This window comes from Bactrocera dorsalis, chromosome 2, assembly GCF_023373825.1.
Source record: "Bactrocera dorsalis isolate Fly_Bdor chromosome 2, ASM2337382v1, whole genome shotgun sequence".
Lineage (NCBI taxonomy): Eukaryota > Metazoa > Arthropoda > Insecta > Diptera > Tephritidae > Bactrocera > Bactrocera dorsalis.
Genome location: NC_064304.1, coordinates 59,248,744 through 59,268,997, shown reverse-complemented (window position 1 = coordinate 59,268,997; position 20,254 = coordinate 59,248,744). Strand labels below are relative to the sequence as shown.

General features: G+C 40.2%; 1 protein-coding gene across 4 annotated transcripts; it reads left to right on the top strand.

Annotated features, from left to right (window-relative positions):
* The first annotated feature begins 4,235 nt into the window (after positions 1–4,235).
* LOC125776308 (uncharacterized) lies at positions 4,236–13,977 on the top strand. Of its 4 annotated transcripts, XM_049447908.1 has the most exons (6): positions 4,236–12,237; positions 12,306–12,500; positions 12,832–13,010; positions 13,080–13,158; positions 13,215–13,473; positions 13,536–13,977. In XM_049447908.1, the coding sequence occupies exons 1-6, from the start codon at positions 12,139–12,141 to the stop codon at positions 13,547–13,549; spliced, it is 825 nt and encodes a 274-aa protein (XP_049303865.1). In that variant the 5' UTR covers positions 4,236–12,138; the 3' UTR covers positions 13,550–13,977. The 4 variants fall into 4 exon arrangements, 2 of the variants coding, with proteins under 2 accessions (XP_049303865.1, XP_049303866.1); XR_007421624.1 differs by having other exon boundaries at positions 4,236–12,500; positions 12,794–13,010; positions 13,080–13,141; XR_007421623.1 differs by having other exon boundaries at positions 4,236–12,500; positions 12,794–13,010.
* Positions 13,978–20,254: the final 6,277 nt, after the last annotated feature.

Sequence of the window (20,254 nt, the reverse complement as noted above, 5' to 3'; positions counted from 1 at the left end):
GAGCAGACTAAGTGCCATAAACCAGTCCATTGTGGACGCCTACCATTGTGCCTGTCCACTGAAAGCGACCACCAGCAAACAAATCTGTCCCTGGTGGTCCAGTAAACTCTCGGCTCTTAGACTTAGGGTGCGCAAGCTGTTTAACAAAGCCAAACGCACGGGCAGCTGGGAAAAATACAAGCGGCAGCTAACAATCTACAACAAGGAGATTAGGCTTGCCAAGTCAAACAGTTTCAGGAAATTCAGTGAGAGCGTCTTCTCGACCCCGGAGGCAGCCCGACTGCACAAAGCGTTGTCGAAGGGTAAGACGGACACAGTATTATCCCTAAAAAGACAGGACGGGACCTATACGACAAGCGCAGAAGAGAGGGCGGAAACACTCCTACAAACGCACTTCCCGGAGACAGTTCAAGCTGACCTAACCCCAGCTTTGGTCATGCGTAGGCCGGATCGCTCAGACTGGCTGACTGCAAGGAACCTGTTCACTGCAGACTCAGTCAGGTGGGCACTGGCCTCTTTTTCGAGCTACAAGTCACCGGGAGTGGATGGCGTCTTCCCAGCCCTCTTGCAGCAAGGTATGGACATTCTCCTACCCCACCTGCTGGGGCTGATGAGAGACAGCCTGGCGATGTCGTATATTCTCGAGCCCTGGAGAATTGCAAAAGTAATTTTTATCCCCAAGATAGGAAGAAGAGACTATTCGTTAGCCAAGTCATTTCGGCCCATAAGTCTAACGTCCTTCTTTCTAAAGAGGATGGAAAAAGTAATAGACAACCACATAAGATCGGAAGCGCTAAAGGTCGCACCCCTACATGCCAGACAACATGTGTACAGAGCGGGAAGATCAACGAATACTGCTCTGTACCAAATCACGTCTGACCTGCAGGATTCGCTGGTCAATGGCGAGGTAGCGATCTGCGCCTTCCTTGACATTGAGGGTGCCTTTGACAATGCGTCTCACAAAAGCGTGATCAAGGCACTCGAGAGAAGGAGTGTACCCCTCCCGATACGCAGATGGATTGAAACCCTTCTGCGCACTAGGGTAGCAGAAACAACAGTGGGAGAAAGTAAGATTCGTCTTGGCACCACGAGGGGCTGCCCTCAGGGCGGAGTACTATCCCCTCTGCTATGGAGCCTGATAGTAGACGAATTACTCGAGCTACTCACAAGCAATGGAATCCGCTGCCTAGGGTACGCGGACGACATCGTCATAATGGCGAGAGGCAGATTTGAGAACACTCTCTGTGACATTGTTCAAAGGGGCCTAAACTTGGCAAAGGGATGGTGCAACACGGTAGGGCTTAACATCAACCCAGCGAAGACCACCGTGATCCCATTCACTAAGCGGATATCTCTTCCAGGCCTGAGATCCCTTACTATCGGAGGCACAGAGGTGGAAATGTCTAAGGAGGTCAAATTTCTTGGCCTCACCTTAGACTCACAGTTAAAATGGAGTACGCATTTGGACTTAACTTTATCCAAGGCAACTAGAGCGCTTATGATTTGTAGACGCCATGGGGTTGCAAGCCAAGCATCATCAGATGGCTGTATACCATGATAGTAAGGCCTATCGTCACCTATGGAGCGCTTGCCTGGGCCACCAAAGCTGCGCAGTCATCGGTGATAGGAAGACTGTCAAAGCTGCAAAGACTTGCATGTGTCTGTGCTTCGGGGGCAATGCGCACATGTCCCACCGTGGCACTGGAAGTCTTGCTAGAGCTAACACCGCTTCATCAGGTGATCAAGATAGCAGCAAAGCACACCATGCTGCTAACGTCAGCAGAAGGCTGTGGAAGAGGGAAGATCATGTCCTCTAAACAGATGGACGCCCTAGCGGAGAGCACACCGCTAGCCCTCCTCCCGCGAGATGGCACAACTTAGAAAAAAAATCTCAAAAAGAATTTCACAGTAACTCTAGGCAGCAAGATGGAGTGGAATGATTCCATTCTGGAAAAGCTGCTGGAAGACAGTACCATTCAGTGGTACACTGATGGCTCAAAAACACCGAAAGGTATTGGGGCAGGTATTGCGGGACCGCGTACTAAGCTGTCCATACCTATGGGCAGCTTCCCAAGTATCTTCCAGGCTGAAGTTTTTGCCATCAGTCAGTTCGAGGAAGTCTACCTCAGCCGCAACTATCGCAACCAGCGCATAGCTATTCTCAGTGATAGTCAGGCGGCACTAAAAGCGATCCTGTCATACGAGACCAAATCGCTCTTAGTCGAGGAATGTATAGAAAGGCTAAACCGCCTATCCCTGTGCAATCGGGTACATCTAATCTGGGTACCAGGGCACAAGGGAGTAGAAGGTAATGAGAAGGCCGACGAGCTGGCCTGCACGGCAGCAGCATCCAAGATGTTGGGACCAGAGCCATATATAGCGGTAGGACCCCACACTCTTAAGGAGCTGCTCCGCACGGAGGAAAGAGAGGATAGAGAGCGGCACTGGCGGCAGGCGGCAGGTATGCGCCACGCTAAGCTGCTCTTGGGAGGGTATAATCTCTCCAGGTTTACAGAATTAATTAACCTACCTCGTGAGAAATTCCGTCTCCTCGTCGCAATATACACAGGGCACTGTAAGCTCAGGAAGCACCTGTCCAACATGGGCATGGTCTCCTGTGCCAACTGCCGGTTCTGCGACCTGGAACAGGAGACACCAGCACACCTTATCCAGGATTGCACAGCAATCTGTGGGAAAAGGCTTAAGGCCCTGGATTCCGTATATATCAGCAGGGATCACATCACCTCGCTTGAGCCCGGCAAACTGCTGGAACTGTTCAGGCTGCAGAGGCTCTGTGAGGTCATGTGATATAGGAGAGGGCAGCCTTTGCTGAGGTGGCAATCCTTTAAATATGGCCCAGGGCGTCAACTGGTGCGTTCGAGGACACATTGGGAACCGAATGCGCTGCGAATGGACGTTGACGGCAGTACGAGGACCCGTTGGTGTGGTGGCAGTGGCAGTTCGGGCGCTGCAACTTAGGCAGCCGCTTGGCGTGGAACATGGACAGTCGAACGAAGGGTTGGCGTCGGAGTGGTGGCATGTGTGCATCCACGCATATGATATGAGCATGACTGCCACGTTGTGCATCATTTAGGTTGTTTTGTTTAATATTTTTAATATTTATTATATCCGGTTTATTTGAGGGTTTTATCGGTTTCGTTTCGTTGTTATCGGCGGTCGTTAAAAAGCATAGATTAATGGGCGGCCTTGTTAGCTTTCCTGATTGCGTACTAGGGATGGAAAGATTGTTTACAGAATCGATTCTCGATTCCGATTATTTTTTTTTTTTTATTTTTCGATTCTAAGAATCGATTAATGGAGCGCAACAATCGATTCTTTCGATTTTAATCGATTTTAAATTAAAAGGACAAAAATTTATTTATTAAATCACAAGGTATAAATTGAATGAATAATTCAAATCGATTAAATAAAACACAAAAATAGTTAAAAACAATTATATTTTTTCTCTATAAATAATGTACCAAGAACATTACATTTCATAACTTTAAATTTGATGTACTACTGAGTGGAACTAGTTCAGTAGAAGCTTCTGATAGACGAGACTGTAAATAAATGATAGTAGAAAAAATAACTTGTTAGAAATTAAGCATTAAATGATATAATACAATAACAGGCATTTAAATATATATAAAGAAAAATACAAGAAAAACAGTATAAATTTGAAGGTTATAAATATATACCTATATATTTACCTTTTTAGAATGTGCGACACTTATTATTTCATCGTCACTCTCTTTTTCACTCAATGTTCTACAGCGATTTTGATCAGGATTAGAAGCACTTAGGGAAATTTTATGTGATTTTTCGAGATGTTCAATTAAGCTAGACGTACTATTATTATATTTTAATTGCTTTCCAAATTGGTGACACTGGACATTCGACCCATTGCTTATTTTTTTAAAGTAAACCCATACAGCGCTAGGCGCCATTTTAATAAATTTACCCTCAAGAATTAATATGTGCTAATAAATATAAAACAATGAATAAATTAATGATTTTATATGACTTTTTATCGCGAGTTTTCTTGTGCTCATATGTAAAGGGTGATTTTTTAAGAGCTTGATAACTTTTTTTAAAAAAAAAACGCATAAAATTTGCAAAATCTCATCGGTTCTTTATTTGAAACGTTAGATTGGTTCATGACATTTACTTTTTGAAGATAATTTCATTTAAATGTTGACCTCGGCTGCGTCTTAGGTGGTCCATTCGGAAAGTCCAATTTTGAGCAACTTTTTCGAGCATTTCGGCCGGAATAGCCCGAATTTCTTCGGAAATGTTGTCTTCCAAAGCTGGAATAGTTGCTGGCTTATTTCTGTAGACTTTAGACTTGACGTAGCCCCACAAAAAATAGTCTAAAGGCGTTAAATCGCATGATCTTGGTGGCCAACTTACGGGTCCATTTCTTGAGATGAATTGTTGTCCGAAGTTTTCCCTCAAAATGGCCATAGAATCGCGAGCTGTGTGGCATGTAGCGCCATCTTGTTGAAACCACATGTCAACCAAGTTCAGTTCTTCCATTTTTGGCAACAAAAAGTTTGTTAGCATCGAACGATAGCGATCGCCATTCACCGTAACGTTGCGTCCAACAGCATCTTTGAAAAAATACGGTCCAATGATTCCACCAGCGTACAAACCACACCAAACAGTGCATTTTTCGGGATGCATGGGCAGTTCTTGAACGGCTTCTGGTTGCTCTTCACCCCAAATGCGGCAATTTTGCTTATTTACGTAGCCATTCAACCAGAAATGAGCCACATCGCTGAACAAAATTTGTCGATAAAACACATTTCGAACCGAACACTGATTTTGGTAATAAAATTCAATGATTTGCAAGCGTTGCTCGTTAGTAAGTCTATTCATGATGAAATGTCAAAGCATACTGAGCATCTTTCTCTTTGACACCATGTCTGAAATCCCACGTGATCTGTCAAATACTAATGCATGAAAATCCTAACCTCAAAAAAATCACCCGTTATGTAGTAAGTATAACTTGAAACTAGTCACTTAATTAATAGTAAATCGAATGTCTAGAATCGATTCATAATGTACTTCGACTACTGAAAGTCGATTACGAAAAATCGATTATTTTACGAGAAAACTCGATTCTCGAGTAGAATCGGAATCGAATTTACTATCCCTATTGCGTACGGAAATCGGCTACGCGAATATGACCGTCGGTGCCTTGGTAAAGCTTCTCTATGCTGTCAAGCCGCCATTCGGTAAGGGGGAGACATTCGTCAGGAATCAGGACACAATCTCCATTCTTTGATATAGTCTTCTTTCCATCGGCGACTGAAATTATGATAGAGAATTTTAATTCTTTTCCATCTATTTAGTAAGGATAGCGACTCCACGCCTGGCTCAAATGTGGCCAGAATGGGTGCTCATTTTAGAAAATGCCCTGGAATTAGGACTGTGAAATCGGAGGGATCTTGCGAGATTGCCGTGAATGGCAGTGAGTTGAGAACGGCTTCGACTTTAACTAATAATGTCGTGAATTCTTCATAATTAAATTTGTAGCTGCCACCTAGCTTCTTGAAATGAGATTTGAAGCTCTTTACAACTGATTCCCATAAACCACCCATATGAGGAGCGCTTGGGGGTATAAATTGCCAATTGATACCTTGGGGAGCGTACTTTTGTACGATGTCAGGTGATACATACTTTTTTAAAGAAATCCACAAACTGTTTTTCTGTGGCTCGTTGAGCTCCAATGAATGTTTTGCCATTATCGCTCATGATTTTTGATGGGAAACCACGGCGCGCGACGAAGCGAGCAGATGCTGCGAGAAAAGCCTCTGTCGTCAGATAAGTGCATAGCTCAAGGTGTACTGCCTTTGTCGTGAAACATACAAAGACAGCCACATAGCTTTTCATGAGAGTGGGAGACCTTAGAATGGACGCCTTTATTTGAAAAGGCCCAGCAAAATCGACACCTGTGATAGTGAAAGGCAGAGCGAAATTGCAGCGTTCAGGTGGAAGTGCTGCCATAATCTGCGTTAGCATTTTTTGCTAATACATAATGCAGATCTTGCACATGAAAATACATTTCTTGATTTGGGGCTTCAGACGAGGGATGTAATACTCTTGGCGTACCATATCTTGCATGAGGCGTTGTTCGGCGTGTAACATTAATATGTGGAGGAATAATGTGGCAAATGTAGACTTCTCAGGTATTATGATGGGGTGGCGTTCGTTGTATGTTAGGTTTGAGTTAACAAGCCAACCATTGGCACGAATCAGACCTTCCGTGTCTACAAATTGGGGTTAGAACTAAGAGTGAGCTCTTTTTGTCAATCGGCTTCGATTCTCTTAATAAAGATATGTCGTGGCTGAAGTAGCGCGTTTGAGTTGATGGGATAAGAGCGACGTTTGCTTTTTGTACGTCTTGATGCGTCAATGTATCCCATTGGGTGGAAGTTGCTCCTTTAACTTTAAGTTTAAGGCGCTCTAAGAATTTGAGCATATAGGGCTGGGGGGAACGATGAAAATCGTGCAAGGATTCATTATCATCCAATATTGTGTGATAGGTGTCGACTTTTCGACTTTCTGGGACAATAATGTTGCGCATTTGCGATTGTGGCCAAGAATCGGTAGATTCTGTTAACCATCGGGGGCCATTCCACCGAAGTGTGGTAGTGGCAAGATGCAGGGGTTTGCACCCTCTTGTATCTAGATTGGCAGAATTGTCAGAACTGTCTACATGTCGCTATGTGGCTGATTTCACTACGTCAAGTATTTGCAACGTTCGATTAGAAATATATGTTTTCCACGCGCGTGGCGGCTTTTCTAACCGGACCATAGATATAATTTGCATTTTGCCATGTTTAAGTGAGTCTGCACCATGGAAACTAGTTTTGCGAGTAGTAGAGCGCTACAGACGCCAAGTCTTGGTAGACTTATCGTTTTTAGAGGCGCAACTTTTGTTTTTACCACTAGTAGGTGGCTTGTGATTGCGGTATCGCTTTGTTTGTCCACATAGATAGTGGCACAATGTGCCTTTTCAGAGGCGTCACAGAAGCCATGTAGTTCCACTTTTTATTCGGGGGAATAGTTTACCCACCGTGGAATTTGTATCTGCGAAATGTCGGTCAGATTATTAGCCAACTGGGACTATTTTTCTAAGCGAAGATGTTGCACTTGTTAGTCCTAGTCGGCTCCGTCTACCCATAATTCTTGTATCATAATTGGCGAAAGCCAACCTGCGGGGTCGAAAAGTTTTGCCATTGAGAATAAAATCTGTCTCTTTGTTATGGCGGATAGTGCGGATATGGACTCAGTAGCGACTGAAAACTGGTCCGATATCGCATTCCACTGGATGCCTAGTGTTTTTGTTGTACTTTCCTGTTCAAACATAAGGATATTAGTGTCCAAAAAATTTTCTTTTGGTATATATTTTAGGATATTTGGCTGATTAAGTGTGATATTTTTAATGGAAGCCCTGCGGTGTTGAGGGCATTTATCACTTGTGATAAGGACTCGTATGCTTGTAGAAGACTGTGACTTCCAGACAGGATATCGCCTACATACGTTTGCGTTTTTAACACTTGTGTTGCCAGTCGAAATTCTGACTTTGTGTCCCCTGCCAGTTCGTGGAGTGTAGGAATTGCTACGTATGGGGCATAATTTACAACAGAGGTAATTGGTTTTAATTTAAAGTCGCGTAGTGGACTAGTGAGAGACTTTCGGAAAATAATTCGCTGAAAATCTTGGTCATCATTATGTACGACTTTTTTCAATACATTTTTTCGAAATCCCCATTGAAAACGTATTTGTATATACGTCAATTTAATGTGAGGAGCATCAGGAGCTGTACTGCAGAGGTGCGGGAGTGACCTAAAGCGAGTCTGGTAGAGAATTGTTGTTTAAGAGGGAGACGTACGACATACTGACCATTTCCAGATCAAGAAGATGGGGTTTTGTAAAAGTCTTCATAATACTGATCTTCTGGCGTTGTAATTGAAATGATTGGGAGTTCTTTCTAACTCTAAAATTTTCCTTAATTGTGAATTAAGGTATTCATTGGATATTTCTTCAACTTGAGTTATCATTGTGGTAACTGGTTTCTCAACTTCTTTACTGGCGTAGAGGTTCCTCAACTAGTTCACTTAAGATCCAACCGAATATAGTATTCTAAACAAGAAGGATGTTTGAAGTTTTGTTGGCAGTTTTAGCCTATTTTGTGCCTTAGATGCTAGGAAAGATCGTTGTGATCCTTGGTCTATTAGGACCCTGAGCTTAAACAGTTCTTCACGATGTTCTATGGAGACGACTGCTGTGTGTACCCTACTTTGAATCTCGATTTGCCGCGTTTGAGTTTTTAATGCCTTTGAGCAGCATGGTGTCTCTTGGAAAATTTCGAGATTTTGTGTTTCAGGAGTTGCAGTTGCAACTAAACCCCTGCCTCTTATTGAGAAAGCGCTACTTTGGAGTGTGTTGGGAAAGTTATTGAAGTGCAACATTGAATGATGCCTTTTGCGGCAATATACGCAATTGAATTTGCTTTGACTATTATTTAGATTGGGTGCACGGGACAAGCAGTTTATACAGAGTCTTTTTGATCTGACAAAGTTGTTCCTTTCATTAATATTAAATTTTTTGAACTTATCGCAAGATTTGATTTTATGCTCTTCTGTACATAGTTCGCATGACGTATGTTTGTTTTGTTCGGATGTGAACGATTGCGTTTTGAAAAACTAGGATTTAAGTTGATGATGTCATGTTGAGCGATTTTAGTTCTGATAATTTTTTTATCTACTCTTTCCGCAATTTCATATTGGGTAGTTAAGAAATCTTTCATTTGTCGCCACGTTGGACACTTTCTTCTTAATGAGAGCTATTGCTCCCACAAAAGCAATGATTTTTCTGGTAATGCAGCTGTGCATATATTTACCACTATAGGGTCGCAATTAACTGTGGGAATATTCAGTGTCGATAGAACCGACAAACAATTTGAAACTCGGATTGAAGTTTTATGAATTCTTCACTTGTTTCTTTCTGGCTTCTTTCTAAATTCATTAACATGGTCATTTGTTTGTCGACCAATATTCTTTCATTCTCCTGCCGTTCTTTTAAAGCTTCCTAAGCCAAATTGAAATTATTGTCATTAAGAGCGAACTGCTTTACTATGACGGTTGCTTGACCTTTTGTTTTGTATCGGAGGTGATACAATTTTTGTGCTTGTGATAATTTAGGATGGTTTATGAATATGGCCGTAACATGTCCAGGAAGGACGGCCATTATTCATAACCTCCATGAAATATTTCTGTATCGCATGCTGGCACTTTGAGGTGAATGCCTGAACTTGCCTCTTGGGCTTGTGTTTGTGGCAGCTCTACTCTCAATTGTGGAGAAGGTGCATTTGACTTTGTTAATTTTAATTGATCAGAGATAATGGCTTTTGTCTCTTCATATGGGTCAAGGCAGTCGTCAGTTTCTACAATTGCGTCATATGCAGATTAGAGACGTGTCCAAAAATTGTCAGTATTTTGATTTATAGCACCGTTTCAGAGTTATCTTGAATCAGCGAAGATAAAAATCGTGTGCAGTATCTTATTAAGATGTCACAGAAATGAATTTTGCGTAAGAAATATCTTTCCCCCTTTTTTGCTTTATAGCACCTTGTTTCGAGCGTGTCGCTTCTGCAGCACGATGCTCTGGAGCGTAGTTAAATAAATATTTTAGGTAAATAAAATTTTCAAGTCGATTCTGTTTCTAGGTGATATTCTTCTTCTTCTTAATTGGCGTAGACACCGCTTACGCGATTATAGCCGAGTTAACAACCGCGCGCCAGTCGTTTCTTCTTTTCGCTACGTGGCGCCAATTGGATATTCCAAGCGAAGCCAGGTCCTTCTGCACTTGGTCCCTCCAACTTCCTCTGCTTCCCCCGGCGGGTACTGCGTCGAATACTTTCAGAGCTGGAGTGTTTTCGTTCATCCGGACAACATGACCTAGCCGCTGTCTTTTAATTCGCTGAACTATGTCAGTGTCGTCGTATATCTCGTACAGCTCATCGTTCCATTGAATGCGATATTCGCCGTGGCCAATGCGCAATGGACCACAAATCTTTTACAGAACTTTTCTCTCGAAAACTCGCAACGTCGACTCATCCGTTATTGACATCGTCCAGGCCTCTGTGCCATATAGCAGGACGGGAATTATGAGCGACTTATAAAGCTTGGCTTTTGTTCGTCGAGAGAGGACTTTACTTTTCAATTGCCTACTCAGTCCGAAGTAACACCTGTTGGCAAGAGTAATCCTGCGTTGGATTTTCAGGCTGACATTGTTGGTGGTGTTAATTCTGGTTCCTAAATAGACGAAATTATCTACGACTTCAAAGTTATGATGGTCAACAGTGACGTGAGAGCCAAGTCGCCAGCGCGACGACTGTTTGTTTGATGACAGGAGATATTTCGTCTTGCCCTCGTTCACTGCCAGACCCATTTGTTTTGCTTCCTTGTCCAGTCTGGAGAAAGCAGAACTAACGGCGCGGGTGTTGAGGCCTATGATATCAATATCATCGGCATACACCAGCAGTTGTACACTCTTATAAAAGATTGTATCTGCTCGATTAAGTTCTGCAGCTCGAACTATTTTCTCCAGAAGCAGGTTGAAAAAGTCGCACGATGGGGAATCGCCTTGTCTGAAACCTCGTTTGGTATCGAACGATTCGGAGATGTCCTTCCCGATTCTGACGGAGCTAGAAAGAAAATAAACGTAAAATGGAAAAATCCACTTGGCGCCTTTTTTTTGGCAGCGAAAATAAGATTTTTTGCTGCATTTTCAAACTTTGATCTATAGCTTCTTTTGAAAAATAATAGTATCACCCTAGTAATGCATTTTCAAACAAAAGTTTCCAATATATTTTGCAAGTAGTAAATGTCAGCTGTCAAAAAGAGCTTGTTTGTGGTACTAAAATTATGTTTTTCTGAAAATTTGGTATTTAAATTGTAAAATTTGCAAAAGTTTTATCATTTTTCGACTTTTAGGACCAACTTAATCAAGAAAATGAATTATCAAGAGAAATATTAAATTTTTTCTAGAAAACATGAACTATCTGTATTATGAACAAAATTTCTTAATTATCAATATTTTTTATTGAAGTGCTTTTTATAATAAAATATAATGTAACGCAAATTAAAAGATAAAAATGCAAACAAAGTTACATTATTTTTCACAAGTATTCACATATTAATCACAAGTTAAAATTATTGTAATCGCAAACTGCGCGTAATAAGATTTTTTGGAGTACTCGGGATGACTCTTTACAGACTCACACGATTGTTCGCTAAAGTATCCTAATCCCTTATTGATTTTCGTACAAAATTCTGATACATGGTAAAATATTACATGCATCTTTGGTGTAACTGGAATTCCAAGGGATTCGTAACTCTTTTTAAAAGAGTCGATATGCTTTTGAAAATTTAAATCTAGTTCGATTGAATAGCATCCGTCAACAAATTTTTTCAATGCTCGAAACATATCAACATATTTTGCGCAACTCAAACCATCTAATACGTCTGTCTTATTTAACAAAGTTTTACGCGCATTACCTGCAAAAGTCGGAGATCCATATGTACACTGACGTTCTACATTGCATTTTTTGACCCATTGTAAACTGACCTTTTCGTTTTCCAACATCATACAATATGTTTGAATAAAATATTAACACCACCTAATAATAGGTGTAATTCTGGAGGAGGAATGACATGACACTTCTTTATCATCGTTCGCCAAAAAGAGTGGTGGGTTTATACAATTAAAAAAAAAATTAGAATGTTTAAAAATTTTCCCTTTCGAGCACCAGCTTCTTAAGTTTTTTAAACAATTTTTCTGTCTAGCGGGTCCACAATTATTGAGATTAAGATGAGATATTTCACAGCATCTGAACTACTATGTCCCATTAGACCAGTAACTTTGTTGGCAAGCTTGAGATCAGTAGTGCGTTTCTGTAACCCATTTCGATCGATGTTCTCGACTCAAATTATCGATTTGACGTCACTCTCACTCAATGTGTTTCTGTAAAATAATTACTCGATTCAATCGATAGTCAGCTGATATGTTCCATTCCATTTCAGTAGGAATGCTCGATTGAATGTGTTTCTGTAACCAAATTGAATGAAATACTGTCGATTGGTTTTCTCACTTCCGTTTGAGGTGATGACAAAAAAATTTTTCGTTATATTCAAAATGGAATTAGTTGAATTTAAAGCAAATGTAAGTATATTTTTGTAAATATATTATATATGAATAGTTAAAAAAGATTTGATGCATTTTCTTTACAGAGAAGTACGTCGGGGCGTGTTACGAATGGCCAAATAAGGCGGTTACTGCACTTAATGCAGCAGCACCGCAGCGTTGGAAGGGGCCAATTTATGAAACCAAACGCGAGGAAGGAGCACGAAGAGATTTGGGCTGCCATTTCTGCTGAATTAAATGCATTGGGAGGGTCCCACAAGTCCCCTAATCAGTGGAAAAAGGTAAAACTAAAATATTCTTGTGTATAGCATTACAATTTACATATCGTCACCTGAAATGCAAAATAACGTATCATCAAAAAATTCGAAATTGAGTGTCTTATTGATTACGCTTCACTACTTCAAATTATATACATAATATTAAATATGTTCAACATTTTCTGGTTCTGCGGTCATATATAAACCAGTTTTAACCAATATTAATATTTTGTTTCACTCATGTTCCATTTTATTCCGTGTTTCATTCATGCCACTGTAAATTTCTGAAAATGTTGTTACGTTAATTTGCATTTCAGGTGACGATATGTGTGTTGGTTTTTTTGGTGTTGGATAGACTGGAAATCGGCAGTCAAGAAGCTGCACAATGCCCACAGAGCGTTCGCCAGACGAACTGGAAACCTGCCGTTGCAGGACGGTGCAAAACCGTTGGGTGCCATGGACCGGGAAATTCTGGAGTTTTTTTCCAGCGACATGGTGGACGGTGATGGGCTCACTCCCGAAATTGGTTTGCCGGTGAGTAACGTCTGTCAAAATTCAAAGTTGTGATTATAAATGTGATAATAAAATTGTTGTATATTGCAGACAACTGCTGAAATGGTCGATGTTACCATTGAGGATGAGGGTGATGCTACTGCCAACATTGGGTAACGTTGGGACGCAAGTAACATATTACAAAACTAAAAACTAAGCTATTTAGTGATCCCTTCGGAATTCTAGGCAAACGCGGACAGTTTGGACATCTTCGAAGTGGAGGCACTTGAAGAGGTTGCAATGGGTCAGGTGCTTGAGGTTGTGCCAAACAAACAGCAACCCAAACAGCGCACAAACCAAAGCTGTGTGGAAGAGGCGAGCAGTCTCATTGAAAATCACCATGCGCAGCTGAAAGAGATTTTGGAGAGACAACACAAGGAGCACATGGGTGTTTTAAATGGAATTCACGATACACTGAGAGCTCTGCTGGAAAACATGCCGGGAGGTAACAATTTGCGTTAAAATTTGTACGTTCTTTAAATCTCATAAATATTCCTTTTCTTCTAGCGACTGTTGCATAAGGAGTAGGCACAGCAAAATATTCATATTTTCTAAATATTATATCATTGGTTGGGGCCAAGGCTTTGCGTATGTACACCAATAGCAGTAGCTGCTTCAAACGGGGTTACATAGTCGCGCTCCAATTGTTGTTGCATTGAAATCTATTCCCGGAAGGACAGTAATGTTCACTACATTCGACTGTTATCATAATATATATTATAAAAAATAAAGAGTTAAACAAAATTTGCAAACGGTATCATTTGGAGTGTTCCTCATATTTTTCTGAACACCACTGTATGTGAATTAACTACAAAAGTGGTTTCTTAAAATAGTATTTCGTATAGCTCTTCCTTCATTTAAAATGTTAAGTAATGAACCATTGTCTCCATGCGGAGAATTTTCAAGTGGATCAACTTCAGGAAGTGGAAAATTATATCTCTTTCGAATATTATGTCTTTTGAATATTATGTAGCGTACAGCATGCATTAATTATTGATCCTGCAAATGAGGGGTTCACCATTAGGCCATGGTCTTGGGAAAGGCACCCAAATAATTTTTTTAAAACTCCATTAAGGCGTTCCACACAATTTCGAGCTCGTGCGTGAGAATCGTTGTAGCTTTGCTGACTAATACTCTCTACATTTCTGAATGGAGTCATTAGCCATGGCTGCAACGGATATCCAGAGTCTCCAAGCAACCATCCTGTGGACCCATTGGCAGTGTACTCATTCAGCATATGGGACTTTAGTGTACTGCTTTCCCATATGTAGGCGTCGTGCGTACTTCCCCCATATCTTGCAAAGCACGCCAGGATATTTAAATCAAAGTCGCACACTAATTGCACATTTTTGGAAAAATATCCTTTTCGATTAATGTAGCAGTGTTCTACTGCAAGTGGTGGCTTCTTAATTTTGACGTGAGTGCAGTCAATCGCTCCTAAGATGCCAGGAAATCCAGTAGCAGTGAAGAAGCTGGAAGTGAACATAAATATAAGCCAGCTATAAATAACCATTAATCTTCAAGATTATAACACTTCACTTGCCGTTGCTTCACAATATTCTGCTGTTCTAAGGTAGTTAGAAAAATGATGCAACGTTGCGCCATATGATTTTGCAAAATTTCTGTAATTTGATGCACTATGCGGCTTACCATGGTCTTACTTATAGGGCAAACAAAATCCTGACCTACGTCCCTAAGAAATGATCCTGTAGCATAGTAATGCAGCGCTACACACAACCGAGTGGAGTTTTGAATAAATGTACTTCTTACTGTTGTGTCCATAAAAGGCTCGATTTCCACAAGGAGTGCCCGTACTGCAGTTCTGCTGAAGCGGAATAACTCAAGAAAACGCGGCTCGGGAATGCTGAATGGATCTGTCGAGTCCCTTAAAGTGCGCCTTTGTATTCGCAACATATTCCTTCTGTCATGCCATATGGCGAGCGTTATTACCAATAAACTCATAGCTGAAACACAATCAATTTTTATTTATTAATAAGAATTAAATATTTGTGCACATATTTCTATAATGCTTACTTTTCTCAACAATAGTTTCTCATGAAGTTGTCAGTCCGATTCGATAGATTTCTTGTTGATTGGCGTTCCATTTCTCTCACTGTTTCGAAATGACGTCAATATAATCGAGTATATTGCCGATTCCTTACAGAAACGCACTACTGATCTGTAACTTTATGACTTGTCTGTACCCATGCATTTTTATTATTTGATGCGCGTTGCATGTAAATGCATGAGTATGTTTATGTACATATGTACATATGTATGTATGTATGTATGTTTGTATGTATTATATATTAATATATAAATATGTAGATATTTATTCTCAATAGAACTTCGTCTTTGCTGATAAGTAAGCATGTTCCATGATATTTGAACAGGAACTATTTTTCCAAAAGCGTTATCTGTCATAAATATAAGTATTTGTCTATTACAATAAATATATAATTTACGGTCTTTGTACATTTTACTTCCTTTTGTATATGAATAAAAAGCCATATACATACATGTTTATGTTTAAAAATTCGGACAAAATTTTACTTGTAAATATGTATTTTGATATTAAAACCCTAAACTCTAAAATTTCATATAATCAATTCCGTTCCCATGTTGTATCCATAAGAATGTGTGTATTTTTATATTTGACAGATGTCGTTTGCAGCCTGTCGCACTCTATGTGTTCAGCACTTGAAACAAAATAAATAAAGTGAATAAAATCAAAAAAACAAAACATATATAACTAAGGAAAAATAAAATAAGATGGGAAGGAAAAGTTTAAGAAATCAATAAAAGAAACTCGTACACAAAATAAAATGTCGAATCCGAACAATTTAATACTCCAGCCGGTTCTGCAAAATGCAACCGCTAGCACTCAAGACGGTCCAATAAATACCGCACAAGCGCAAAATCTAACAGCAGAGCAATTAACTGCAACGGTGGAAATGTTATCCAAAACATGTTTCAGTCACATGGCAAACAACTCGTTCAAACCGTGTTGAATCCTAATGCCAATATGGCAGAATTTTCGGATCAGTCAATTGATCCTGCATATAGAAATAACTTAACCGACCTGGACAAAGTCCAGACATAGTCCTAGGACCTAGCTTTATACAAGAGTTCTACCAAAAAGTATATACGAGTACACATCTATCACTGATATTAAATAAATTAGGTTGCTTGAATGTAGGAGAGGAATCAATGAATTTATTAACGCAGGCATACTGAGGCGAAGCCTTAGACACCTTCGTAAGATGATTGCATCAGGCACCATACATGTACCATAAATTAGAAAATCAAAATTATCGTTTCCATTATGCTCACAATATGCAAGGAGCCACGAGGAACCTAAATAACTATACACCTCCAATTCCGCCTAAAAAATATACATAATACAGTTATTCAACCAATATTTTATCCCGAACTAACTTATTTCCCTTTGATTTTTCTAGTATGTCTGTAAATTTATTTACAGGTCATATTAAAATGAAATAAATAAAATACCTAGGCCACGTGAAAATTACCCCTCAGTGGATTAATGACCATAATCCACCACCACGCCCATTCTGGCCTAAACTACAGCCTAAGTCGGAGACGATGGACGTTGACCAGTCCATACACTCCATGCGGGTAAATTATATGAATAAGCCACAAGGGAATGCCTTTGTTAGCAAAAGACCACAACAAAATGAGAGGATGCATTTGAACCATTTCATTCATTTCGAATCGGTTCAAAATGATGCATTCCGATGTCCTTTTTTTTAGCCAAATAAGCTCTACCATACTATGAAGTAAAAGCGAACAAACCTCCTTTCTACGCAAAGTCTGTAGCCATGAGATATTAAAATTGAAGAACATACTTGTACATTAGGGTGTGCCATTCTGAGGCAACCTTTTTTTTCAACTGAAAAACAGGCTCAAAACTTTCGAAAATGTGTAAAAAAAAAGTCACTTAAAAGATGAGCTCCTAATATTAATATTAAGAGGTGCCTATTTCAAATTTTCTGTTTTCCATATAAATTACATAGAAAAAAAACATTTTTTTTTGTGGTGGTTATTGTGCGGAGGTTTTATATGTGCCCCGATAGCTGCCAGTAGGGAGGGTAAACTCGATTCCGATTCGATTTTTCGAATGTCAAGAACCGATTCTTAATCGACTTCGACTACTGGAGATCGATTTTTAAAAATCGATTATTTTACGAGAAAACTCGATTTTCGAGTAGAATCGGAAGAAAGACGATGTGACCAAAGATGTGATTTATGAACGCTTGGAGTGCACCTACGAAAGCTGCAAGGGTGGGAAAGGAAGGTATCTTTGGCACAACAGTCGGTAAATTCAGCCTCCATGAGGAAATATCCGTAAATGGGGAAGTTTCGACGTCGAAAAGCTGCAATCACAACGGATAGCCGAACGATTTTCGACTTGATTTGCACTTGTGCTCTCTGAGAGCAATCGTCAACAACTCGGTATAAGGGAACTGTGAGACGACATTTCAATCTTCTTACATACAGCTGCAGCCGAAACTAACCTAACGACGAGGAGGACCGCCGTGATGCCCAGAGCATACTCAAATTATGAAGGGAACACTTTTCCAGCCTTCTGAATGACAATGAAAGTATAACGTCAGGAGAAGGCGAACCGGATCTCCCAATCGATGGCTATAGGGCAACAAAGCGACAGGGGCCGATGGATTGCCGGCCGAGCTATTCAAACACGGTGGCGAAGAACTGATAAGAAGAATGCATCAGCTTCTTTGTAGAATATGGTCGGACGAAAGCATGCCCTAGATTGGAATTTAAGTGTGCTCTGTCAAATCCACAAAAAGAGAGACCCCACAATCTGCGCCAACTACCGTGAGATAAGCCTGCTCAACATCGCATATGAGGTTCTATAGAGCGTATTGTGTGAGAGATTAAAGCTCACCGTCAACAAAATGATTGGACCTCAGTTCGGCTTTAGACCTGAAAAATGAACAACCGACCAGATATTCACCATGCTCCAAATCTTGGAAAAACCCGTAAAATGTGAATCAACACACACCACCTCTTGTCGATTTTAAAGCTGAGCAACACCGAGCCGTTTGGTACCTAACGAGGTTTCAGACAAGGCCACTATCTGTCATGCGACTTCTTCAATCTGCTGCTGGAGAAAATAATTCTAATCTTTTATTAGAGTGTACAGCTGCTGGCTTATGCCGATGATATTGATATCATTGGCCTCAACACCTGCGCCGTTAGTTCTGCTTTATCCAGACTAGATAAGGATGCAAAGCAAATGGGTCTGACAGTAAACTAGGGCAAGAACAAACAGTCGTCCAGCAGGTACTATTTTTGGCTGAGTGGGCTTTTGAGCAGTTAAGTTCTCCCTCTACAGGTCACTCATTATTCCCATCCTGCTATATGGGGCAAAGGCATGGACGATGACAAAATCTGATGAGTTGACGTTACGAGTCTTCTCTCACCGAACAAAAACTAAACTCTACAGGTCACTTATTTTTCCCATCCTGCTATATGGTGCAGAGACATCATCTGATAAGTCCACGTTACGAGTTTTCGAGAGAAAGTTCTGCGAAACATTTATGGTCCTTTTCGCGTTGGCCATGGCGAATAATCATGTTAAATTGGTGATGATATTGGTGATGACATTAGGTTTTTAAATATCTCCCCTCCGCTTTTTTGCTGTTTTTTCAATGCTTTATAAAAAGTGGTACACTGATCGGATTAAGTTAAAATATGCCGTTTCGTTCGCTAATCTGTTTCCATCTAGACGGCAACTTCATAATACCCCACTCTAGAGGATTTACCTTTAACGAAGGAAAACTTTAAAATAGCGCGAATTTCGGCATTGAACTCAATGCTTCCACGTCTATAACTGTTGAACGCAATATCTAAACTAATCATGCATAACGTCGTTTTGTAGATTATGTCAAGATCTTTCAAAGATGTACAAGGTGCGTTCCAAGGTAAAAAGGACTTTAAAAATAAAAACATACAAATGTCAAAATAGTCTCCTTCTGCTTCAATACAGCTTTTTGCACGATCCAAAAGCACATCGAATATATTTGCCGGTATGGCCGCCAGTATGCTAGTGCAAGCCTTACGTTTGCATAACGCTTCCTTTCATGAGCAAATGCATTTTAATGGTTAAAATAAGATTTTTCGAATGTGGGATTTTGAGCAATTTTTGGTCGCCAGTCAATTTGTGCGGAACGAACCGTCACACACCTTTCGTAAGCCCAGATTTCCATGAATTTCAATGATGATTCGGCTGATTTTTGATGAATTCAAGCACAGTTTCGATGGAATTTTCGGCGATCACGAATTTTGATTGGCCCACATTGTGATCGTAATTTTTGTCCTAATGAACACTTTGAAAACGTTAAAACCACTAGTGCGCTCAGCTACGAGATAGGCAATCATCACCAACAAATTGTTTCATCAATTGAAACGTTTTGGTAAAAGTTTTACCAATTTCAAAACCAAATTTAACGTTAGCTCTTTGTCCGAAGCTCATTTACGCACCGATAACACAAACATACTGACACTTAAAACACAATAACGTCACTTTCAATCAATGAATGGTCATGAAATTCTCACTGGACAATAGATGAAGATAGCAGATTCTAACGCACCAGACGACATATAGGTGGCGCAACCAGGGGCGCTAGATTCAAAAATTCCTGCTTACTTTGGAACGCACCTTCTATAGTATTGCCAGATGCGAGCTCTATGGCGCTTTATACATAGCCGCGAAATTCAAAAGACAAAAAGGCCGAAGGGAGATATTTTTCAACCTATTATTTCTTTTGATAGTAACTCAAATAATGTGATAATTGCAGTGTTGTTTGAAAAACTGATTAAAAAAGATTCGACAATTATTGCAGGTAGAGATATCTCCGCCGCCGATCATGTAAATGTGGAAGATGTTTGTATGACACACCTAAGGGCGGAGGGTTTGGGGGAACCACAGATCTCTACATTTTTTGAAATGTGTACGACAAATCTTGTTATGACTTGGAAAACTTAACGACAATATATTAAGTGGTAATGAAGACATTTACAGACTTCAGGACCTTTTCCAACAGTCATCAACCAGAACAATGGTTGTTTTTCAAAATCATACTACATTTCGTGTTCTAAATATGGGCCAGTTAATCTTTTTTGATTGTGTTATTCCAAAACACCAGACGCTGCATATTGCTGCTTATTTGCTTCAC